General features: G+C 43.7%; 1 protein-coding gene across 4 annotated transcripts in view; it reads left to right on the top strand.

Annotated features, from left to right (window-relative positions):
• LOC147006324 (uncharacterized) overlaps positions 1-9,412 on the top strand; it is a 21,250-nt gene extending 11,838 nt beyond the window's left edge. Inside the window, exons 6-10 of one of the 4 annotated variants that reach the window (XR_015054919.1) lie at positions 3,137-5,579; positions 6,001-6,067; positions 6,552-6,717; positions 7,037-7,132; positions 7,356-9,410. Coding sequence is in view for 3 of the 4 variants with exons in the window: in XM_085869057.1 (XP_085725183.1) it covers positions 1,124-1,131; positions 3,137-5,579; positions 6,001-6,067; positions 6,552-6,717; positions 7,037-7,064 (2,712 nt within the window). In the remaining variant the exon portion in view is untranslated. Of the gene's footprint in view, positions 1-516; positions 1,132-3,136; positions 5,580-6,000; positions 6,068-6,551; positions 6,718-7,036 lie in introns of those variants that run through there. The other 3 variants (XM_085869058.1, XM_085869057.1, XM_085869056.1) reach the window with 3 other exon arrangements.
• The last annotated feature ends 588 nt before the right edge of the window (positions 9,413-10,000 follow it).

The following is a 10,000-nucleotide window of genomic DNA, read 5'->3' as shown; positions in this document are numbered from 1 at the left end:
ATATATATATATATATATATATATATATATATATATATATATATATATATATATATATATATATATAGTTGCCGGGTATTGGCTGCGAGCACGACCGCTAGGTGGAGCAGTGGGGTTGACTCTACTGAACACCCGGAATCTAGATCGTACCTTTCGGAAAACTCCGAGGGTATGGGTCCCTTACAGGACCGTGAATCGTCAATAATTCCACCACGTGGGACAGGGTTATTTGCCAAACTTCAAAATACCTAGAGACCCACGTGGCGAGCTACCGAGTATTCACACCCTCGACGGGAATCGAACGGGACGAGTCGTTTCCGTGCTCGACCCCTGCGTATCCTGAGCGGATGGTTACCGAGGTCCCATCGGTCCAAACATACATTTACAGCAGCACCAGCCTTTTTAATCACCCAACACGCACCGTGTTAAACCAATGAAAGAAACACAAAAACGAGCTGATACATTTAACACATGGATATTTATTTACAACAGGTGGGGAAGGAACACATAAGAGCAGAGTTAAACTGACTAAAGCAAGGCAAATGATGTACAGCGAAAGCACTTATCCAATTCTTAAGCTAACGCTAATGGCTTCGCCTTTTATGAGCACCTAGCGAAGGGTGAGGTGATGACCCAAAGCAACGTGACCTGAATCTTGCTTCTCTATTGGGCCACAGCTGCCCTGGAAATGCCCTGCCAGGCCCCGGGACCGGAAACTGCCTCAGTTGCCCATCTGCCCTGGCACGGGCCAGAGCTTCTGACTCAACATGGGGCATGCTCCCTGAGCCAGCACCCCGGCCCTGAACGTGCTCCGAGTGCAGCCTGAATGTCGAGTAGCAACGGACTTTCCCATGTCCCACGGGCCCCTCATTAGCCAAAATGCACACCCGGGCCTCATACCAAACTCCCTGATTGCCCTTCTTGCGGCCCCTCCTCGTTGCCCCTATCTTGCTGTGGTCTGGTGACTGGATGAGGGTTGTATCATTTCCATGTGCTCACCTGGTACGTCCCCGGTGAGATGCGGTTGAGCTATTAACGTCTGTTTATTGGTCAAGTATCGCACGGTGTTGAGGACAATCCGTGTTGTGCAGTACTCTTCAAAATGGAGTGGTGAATTGTGGCAATGCATAGGTACGAGTGGGTGTGGGAATATTTTTGCTGTGTGCGGGAGGATTTTGTGGTCGAAGTAATGAGGTTTTGTTACCGAGGGGCTAAGTAAGGTGAGGTGCTGGTTGGGAATTGGCGTACACACTTGAACAAAATAATGTCATGCGATGCCCGTGCACAGGTTGGGTAGTGTGTAGTGGAGAGAGTGTAGTGGATCCAAGCCACGGTAGGCATCGTGGTGTGCTTATTATTCAATTGACTATTGAATGTCATGTGCAACATTGCGCCATGTGCGCAGCCCTTGGCCTCACCAAAGCCACCACAGCTGCAGGCCGAGGCCGCATTGCAAATACATGTCGAATGGTGTTGACAACAGGTGTCAGGTGCTTGGTCTGTTTGTTACGAAAGCTGCTGCCCTTGGCGTGGTTTTCACTCCGAGCAAAGATGTTTCTCGGCACCATCTTCGGTTCCATCAGTCCCTGACGAGAGAAAGGCGGAAAAGTGCACCGCCTCTCCCACTCGACATCATTTTGGTGTGTGTGTGTGTGTGTGTGTGTGTGTGTGTGTGTGTGTGTGTGTGTGTGTGTGTGTGTGTGTGTGTGTGTGTGTGTGTGTGTGTGTGTGTGTGTGTGTGAGATTTAACTTTCCATGAGTCAAATTAATTCATGGAAACAATCAACATACACTATCATTGCAAATGGATGCAGGATGGATTGGGAACAACCATAATTCAACTATCGGGTCTGAGCTTCGAGGTGTTGTCGTGGAGACAAAAAAGTGTCGAGGTGTAAAAGTGTCAGCGTGGATGAGAAATACAGGGGTTACACAAAGAATGCTGGAGATCGACATTTCAAGGAGATGGGGATGGGCCAGGCATCTGCCAGGGGGATGGTCAAATGGAGGCAGAACTGTGTCCACCGGCAGAAAGTGGACACAGCGATGTGCTGCTTCGACACATGCCCCCAGACCTGACCTGACCACGATTTAAAGAAAGATGTCGGGATTTCTTTCTTTCTTTATTTTTATTTATTTGCAGGCTGTGGCTGTTGGGCTGCATCATTTTTTGGGGGGTGCACCTGTGCTGCTGATGCAATGCCACCTGTTACCAGCATGCTGGTACTCATTTTGCCAACCTTGGAAGGGTGACAGGCTGAGTCAACCCACCTGGTGTTAATTCAACATATGGGCTTTAACTCAAGACCCTAAGATCTTAAGCCAGCCACTCTTACTGTTGAGCCAATACCAGGCTTGATGTCGGGATGGTTTCATGTGATAATTTCTTGTGACCACATCAACTGTTTAATTAGTTTTTGGCAGACCATTCCTACATCCTTTGACATTTTGAAAAGTTTTTTATGACTCGTTTCTGAACTTATAAAAATGTATTTGCATAATGGAGAATTTTATTTGAATTTGCCCATGAAATATCTTGTTGAATGTATGTGAAAACACTTTGCATTAGTGTTGTTGTTACAACACTATTAATAGCGTTGCCACTTTAACGTTCATCCGAAGGATGATTATTGTTGAAGCGCCCTGCCCGTGAAACACCAGGATGAGTTTATAACTCGGTCAGCATTTGAACCCAGGTTAGACAGTTTAGAGATGAGCATGCGTACCACGAGGCGATCCTGCCACCTCTATGAATAGATCTTCTGTGTTTTGTGTCATTTGTTTCAGTTAATTTGCAATTATGGACAAGGTTAACTTTTTACGTGAAACCTTTAACGACTCACTATGAAGTTTGAGCTTCTCAAAGTCAGATCAGATGAGATTTACTTCTTCTTCCATAACTTTTCACCTTCATGAAGTCTTTTACCTCTTTTTTTAGTTCCTTGATAAAGTATTTGTATGTTTTATTTATTGATTTCATCATTCCACACCCATCCTTTTAACCATAAGTTAGTTACACCTACAGGATCAATGTTTTATATCCCAAAACAATACAACATGTGTGGAACATGCTTTTTGTCTCTTCCAAAGTCATGCATTTTCTCTAACTGACAAGCAATGTCTTTATTTCTTGCAGTTTTCAATGTGGCCAGAAACATGAACAGGAAGAAAATGGAAAGAAAGAGCAGCCGTTGTTCAAGGAGCTTCAACAAAAGGAAGTTGTACAGATGCAGGAATTCAATGAGGAGTCACTGAATCAGGAGCTTACACAGAGCATGCCTGAGATAAAACAAAAAGAAATTTTCAAGAGAGAGCACATTGTAGAGAGAGTAGAGCAAGAGATTTGTGAAAGAGAGGGAATGGAGACACAATTCAAAGAAATGATGTCATTAAAAGAGCAGGAGGTAAAGCATGAAGAGGAAAAGCTTAGAGAAAGAAAACAAAATGTCGAGAAAAGGCAGAAAGTGGAGTGGTGCAGGCAGCAAGAGCAAATTCTACAGACAAAGAAAATAAAAGAAGAAGAGTTGATGTGCAGACAGCAAGAGGCAAATCAACTGGAACAAGAAGTCTGTGAAAGGGAAAAAGATGTACGTATACATAAACGAGAGGTTTGTCAAAGTGAAGAAGAAGAAGAAGCGGAAGAGGAAGAAGAAGAAGAAGAAGAAGAAGAAGAAGAAGAAGAAGAAGAAGAAGAAGAAGAAGAAGAAAAGCAGAGAATAGATCCAGAAGAGGTGTACCAGAAAAAACAAAAAGCACGTCGGCAAAGAAGGAAGGAAAACCAAAAGCAAAGAGAGGAAAAGCAGAGGAAGATAGATGAAGAATTAAAACAGAAGGGGGAGGAAATTAAAAGAAATGAACAGGAAGAACAAAAGAAAAGTGATGAAGAGAAAAGCAAAAGAGAGGAAGATGCTTTCATGCAGAAAGAGGAAGTGGAGATGAATCAAACAAAAGAAGAGAGGGCAACGGATCAGGAACATGAAAATAATTTTGAGAAATTTGGTGAGACCAAAGCGGAAGAACAAGAAAGTGTCATAGTCGAGGAGAAAGAAGAAAGCGTCTTCATTGAAGACAAAGAAGAAAGCATCTTCATAGAGGACAAAGAAGAAAGTGTCTTCATTGAGGACAAAGAAGAAAGTGTCTTCATTGAGGACAAAGAAGAAAGTGTCTTCATTGAGGACAAAGAAGAAAGTGTCTTCATTGAGGACAAAGAAGAAAGCGTCTTCATTGAGGACAAAGAAGAAAGCGTCTTCATTGAGGACAAAGAAGAAAGCGTCTTCATTGAGGACAAAGAAAATAGCGTCTTCATTGAGGACAAAGAAGAAAGCGTCTTCATTGAGGCAAAAGAAGAAAGCGTCTTCATTGATTACAAAGAAGAAAGCGTCTTCATTGAGGACAAAGAAGAAAGCGTCTTCATTGAGGACAAAGAAAATAGCGTCTTCATTGAGGACAAAGAAGAAAGCGTCTTCATTGAGGACAAAGAAAATAGCGTCTTCATTGAGGACAAAGAAGAAAGCGTCTTCATTGAGGACAAAGAAAATAGCGTCTTCATTGAGGACAAAGAAGAAAGCGTCTTCATTAAGGCGAAAGAAGAAAGCGTCTTCATTGAGGACAAAGAAGAAAGCGTCTTCATTGAGGACAAAGAAGAAAGCGTCTTCATTGATTACAAAGAAGAAAGCGTCTTCATTGAGGACAAAGAAGAAAGCGTCTTCATTGAGGACAAAGAAAATAGCGTCTTCATTGAGGACAAAGAAGAAAGCGTCTTCATTAAGGCGAAAGAAGAAAGCGTCTTCATTGAGGACAAAGAAGAAAGCGTCTTCATTGAGGACAAAGAAGAAAGCGTCTTCATTGAGGCAAAAGAAGAAAGTGTTTCTGTAACAGAGAAACAAAATGCGCAAAAGATTGGCGGTAGTAAACTGCATCGACAACAGGAACGGGATCAGAATTCCCATGAGTGGTGGGAGAATTGGAAAGAGAAGCAATGGCTGAAGCAGCAAGAAGAACAGCAGCTGAATGAAAAGGAAAGGCTCTTCACCAAAAAACAAATGAAGAAACAGAGGCAAGAAGCAAAGAAAAATGCTTTGGTTGAACAGAAACCCCAGAGTGTTGGCACCATACATCAGCAGAAACAGAAGCCTCACTGTGTTGACTGGCTGCAGCAGCCACAACAAACACAGTATGATGTTGAGTGGTTCCACCAGGAACAGATGCCTCACTGTGATGACTGGCTGCAGCAGCCACAACAAACACAGTATGATGTTGAGTGGTTCCACCAGGAACAGATGCCTCACTGTGATGACTGGCTGCAGCAGCCACAACAAACACAGTATGATGTTGAGTGGTTCCACCAGGAACAGATGCCTCACTGTGATGACTGGCTGCAGCAGCCACAACAAACACAGTATGATGTTGAGTGGTTCCACCAGGAACAGAAGCCTCACTGTGATGACTGGCTGCAGCAGCAACAACAAACACAGTATGATGTTGAGTGGTTCCACCAGGAACAGAAGCCTCACTGTGAGCATGCATTGCAGAGGCAGCAAGGTGTTGAGGGGCCACACCATGTGCAGGAATTTAAACAGGTAAGCACTCTTCTGTACTCTGGAGAAGTTGGGGTGAACATACTGGGTGCAAACACAGCCAACATCAAGATCTCGACATTAAGTTGAAAGACAATTTTGCACTTCATCATCTTCAACATTGCTTTTAATGTTTCCTTCAAAGAAAAATATCCTTAATTGTGGAGATAATTGTAATTATAATGTTGGTGGGAAAGGTAACTTATAGGCATGTAAAAAAGTATTCATGCAGAAGATCATTGCTGTGGAGGATAAAAAACAAGAACCATAACTCCCTCTGATTGGATTATATCACCAAATTCACCTTTTCATTGATTACCTGTTCCATCGCTGCATTTCCTTCTGTGCCCTTTCCTGAACAAGTTATCAAACTGATGAAGACATCAATGCATTTAATCTTTCATTTTTCGGTTCTTTTTCAAAGGGTCCTCAGAAGCGGTGGGGATTCCATCCTGCTCCCTATCACTTGAAGCCATTACATCGGTTGGAACGTAAGTTTCCAAGATCCTCACCTTTCATTACAAATGATTCCAAACTTTGTCTAAACTACATGGTCTTCACCTGTACCGGGTCTCTTTTTTTCTGTGCGTCAGAAGTGATGAGAACAGATTAATGTTTTGCTGCACTCAGGGCCAGACAAGCACCAAACAAATCTTCCGATTGTTGGAAGTCCGACATGACTATTGAAGTATCCATGTAGAAGTCATCGTGTACACCTGGATGATCATTAAAATAAATTGTTTGGAAAACCAAATTTTCACAATCCCACTTTCAATCAGCTTGGGGTGACTCAAGCTGACTTCCATGAAACATTTCATCATGGTTCAGGAAGAGGGAGAGAGATAGAGAGATATACAGAAAGATAGAAATCCATATTTAAGGATTGTGGTGAAGGACATGATAATAAGAATGATTGAGATTATGATGACAGTGCTGTTGAGTGTTTATGACATCCTTCTGTTGATGTGTGTGCAGAGGAAGAAGTCATAGTAATGGCCGCTGGGGAAGAAGATGCACTTTTTGGCAGTGAATCCATCATTCCCAATTTTAAGTGCTCCACGAATACGAGACATAATATCAAGCTATTCGAGATGGCCAATCCAAGTTGTTTCAAATTAAAATACAGTCCCCAGAACTTCAGGTACTATTCACACTTGAAGGACTTTATTTAATACCTGACACACTTTTTGAGTCCAAGATTTTCAATCTGTCACTTCCTTTTCATGGCAATAACTTGATAATGTTGAGTGAAGAGATTTTAATTACTGAAGTGCATACATCTGGCAGGTGAGGTCTCTCCCTGATCTTCACAATCAATTCCAATCATGTCTGTCACACATGAAGGTATCTGCAGCCATTGACCCTGTGTTCGCTGCCGCTACCATCATGCGTGACTTCGTTACTGTACAAACACATTCACAAACCAACGTTATTTTTCACTTTTTCCTCCTTCCTTTTAGCTGCTGCCAACGTCTGGATAAACGTTGAATATTCTGACAAAACATGTCTGACCACAATCTTCTCTCGACCTCATCAACTCAAAGATATCTTCAATGGTAAATCCCCTTCATTTTTTCAAACATATTTCACTACGACCAGCTTATCAAGCTCACCTGAAGATTCCACTAGAAGGACTTCAAACACTGCACAAAATGAGATTTACTGTTATACTTATTTAAAATTGCTTTCCTCATTGCTGTGCCGAAGGGCAGGATCCTTTCCATGTTTCTCAACCTTGGTTTTTCATTTCACTCCAACATCTGAACCTCCAATCTTCAGGTCTTCCAAAAATCCAGAGCAGAAGAAAGTCCCCAATATCAAGAAGCAAGATGAAAAGTAAAAACAGCAGCAATGACTGAATTATTTCCTCCCGTTCCGGCAATCTCACCAGACATTGTGTTCTACTTCAGTCGGTTGTCCATACAATCTGTTTCGGGAGGACATAGTTCAAGCCTATGAAACCTTTGTCGCTCCTGTGTGAAGCGGGACCATCGCCGTAAAATATAAAACACACAGGAAATGGCGCTTTGTGTTGAGGCACGGCGGTGATGGTCATGTTTAACCCTCGACCAGTCAAAGATTCCCGGGGGGTTATATGTCACACACGGCAAGATCAACTTTGGTCTTATTTGTTCTTATCTTGTTGAAACGAGTCTTATTTGCTCTCTCCCACCTGACTCTCACTCTCTCTCTCTCTCTCTCTCTCTCTCTCTCTCTCTCTCTCTCTCTCTCTCTCTCTCTCTCTCTCTCTCTCTCTCTCTCTCTCTCCCTTCCACTCTCTCCTTCCCACCCCTCTCGCTCTCCCCTCCTTCATTGCTCCCCCCTTCCTTGCCCCCCCTCCTCTCCCTTCTTTCCCATCTCTTTCCATCCCCCATCCATGCAACGGGTGGCATAAAATGTCCTTAAATGCTCATGCTTAAATAAAATGGCTTTGTATTCTAAAAATACAGAAATGTTGGTTACAATGCCAGGTTGTACACGATTTAACGTCCCAATTAGAATTGGATTTCTAAAGAACGGTGTGTGGTTCAACTGAGAATAGAACCTTGGGATATGATATGAATGAGTTCGGGTATATTTTGTCATTTTCAATAAACCTACAACATTTACAAGAAAATATAAGTCTCAAAAGCGAGAATAGTATCCACTTGGTGGAGATAATGAGGTTTTAGCAAATAAAATAATTTTACGTGAATAACATCAACAACAGTTTTGCCATTGAATATACATATGATGAAGATACAAAGAGCAGGATTCTTCATAAGAAGTAAGGAAAAATCAAACTCCTTATTTACAAACAGGAAGATGAGAAGCTTTTTCCTGTCATCATATTGTTTCGGTTCTGCAAAACCGCATGTCTCTAAGGCCACGGGGGCGGTCCTGGAGTTCGGTGGGGGCGGTCCTGGAGTTCGTTGCAGGGCTCCGGGTCGTCACCCCACCCTTCGCCCGGGGCTTATAAAAGGCGGATCGCGAAGCCATCTACTCTCTGCTCTTTTTTTTCCCCTGCCTGCTTCACCTTGTTCTGTTTGCCTTGCCCTCTCCTTCGCCTCTCTGCTCCACACTCTCTTCACTGCTCCTCGTCTGCCATCACTGCATCTACACTCGGGGTTGGTGTGTGACAGATGTCCTTCTGAGACCAGTGTGGAGCATGCGTTTCCATGAGCCCCGGCAAAGTGATTAAGCATGAGATATCACACCAACACTTGAGGTGGGATCGCTCAAGCTGAGTGTCCCACGGAGGTACACGCTACACTCACATACCGATGCACGACTTGGCGAAGAATCTTTTACCTTGCGCATCTTCTCTCCTCTCTCTCTTCCTACCCCTCTATCTCGTCCCCTTTGGACGCACCAAGGAGCATCCCACCGTTTCACAATCACAGTTTCTGATGGCACCACACCGCACCCCCTACATTGCACCACACCACACCTCCCACTCCTACACCTTTGATGCCAGTATTTTTCCCTCCTCCCTCCCCCAAAGTATCCTGGGTTGCGTTGGTCGACCGACCGTGCCAGGTACTGTGAGGCCGTTCGTCATCTGCTCTCTTTCCTTCTGGCTGTCTAATCTTCCGTGTGTGTGTGTGTGTGTGTGTGTGTGTGTGTGTGTGTGTGTGTGTGTGTGTGTGTGTGTGTGTGTGTGTGATGGTGCCCGTCATAGCATAAGTTAAGATTGTGGAAGATAAAATGGGATAAGTCTGCTTTTGTAAATTGCTTGACTTTTTGTCACACCCCACAAATTCCTTGCTATCTCTGCTGTACATAAAAATAAACCTCATTCACTGTGCCACAAAACTTTCCTCTCTTGAGTGTAAATAAATGCTTGTGTGGAAAAACTGTTCCCGGCTCATTTTCGTCTTTTCCTTCATTGTTCCTGCATGGTCCTTATCCTCGCAAACCCAGGACATTATCCCCCAACGATCTGTTTTCCTCGCTGGTATGTCCTTGAGCAGTTATGCTCGGCTGCATCTAATCCGGTAAAGTGATCCAGTTTGAACAAGGCGTACCGAGGGCATGTCAGCCGGTAATTAAATCACTTAACCGGTATTCATTCGATGGAGTTGCCTAAGTCACGTGGTTGAGCTATTGGCATTCACGGTCGATTAGTGACCCTCACGCCACTGAGTTATCCATGTGTGATGGCCTGTGATTCTGGAGATTCTGGTGGGAACCTGACGCAGCTTTCCCCCCCGTACCTCGTGATCGGCAAAAATGAGTGCCAGCTTGTTGTTATCCTGTGTTGGAGTGGCGACCCATCCAGGATTGTACCCAATAGCCAAGGAGACTGCTTTGGCAGCACCAACGCTCTGCACAGAGTATGGTCTTAAGAACCATATGTTTTGGATGACATGAAAACAGGATTGGATGAATTGAATCAACAAACTGATGAACCTGCAATTTTCATACGGCATAATGTGAATTAA

This window comes from Eptatretus burgeri, unplaced genomic scaffold (genome assembly GCF_056783735.1).
Source record: "Eptatretus burgeri isolate ZD-2024b unplaced genomic scaffold, Ebu_testis_v1 Ebu_testis_scaffold_3188, whole genome shotgun sequence".
Taxonomy (NCBI): Eukaryota; Metazoa; Chordata; class Myxini; order Myxiniformes; family Myxinidae; genus Eptatretus; species Eptatretus burgeri.
Note: the sequence above shows the minus strand (reverse complement) of the source record. Positions and strands in the feature narration are given on the sequence as shown.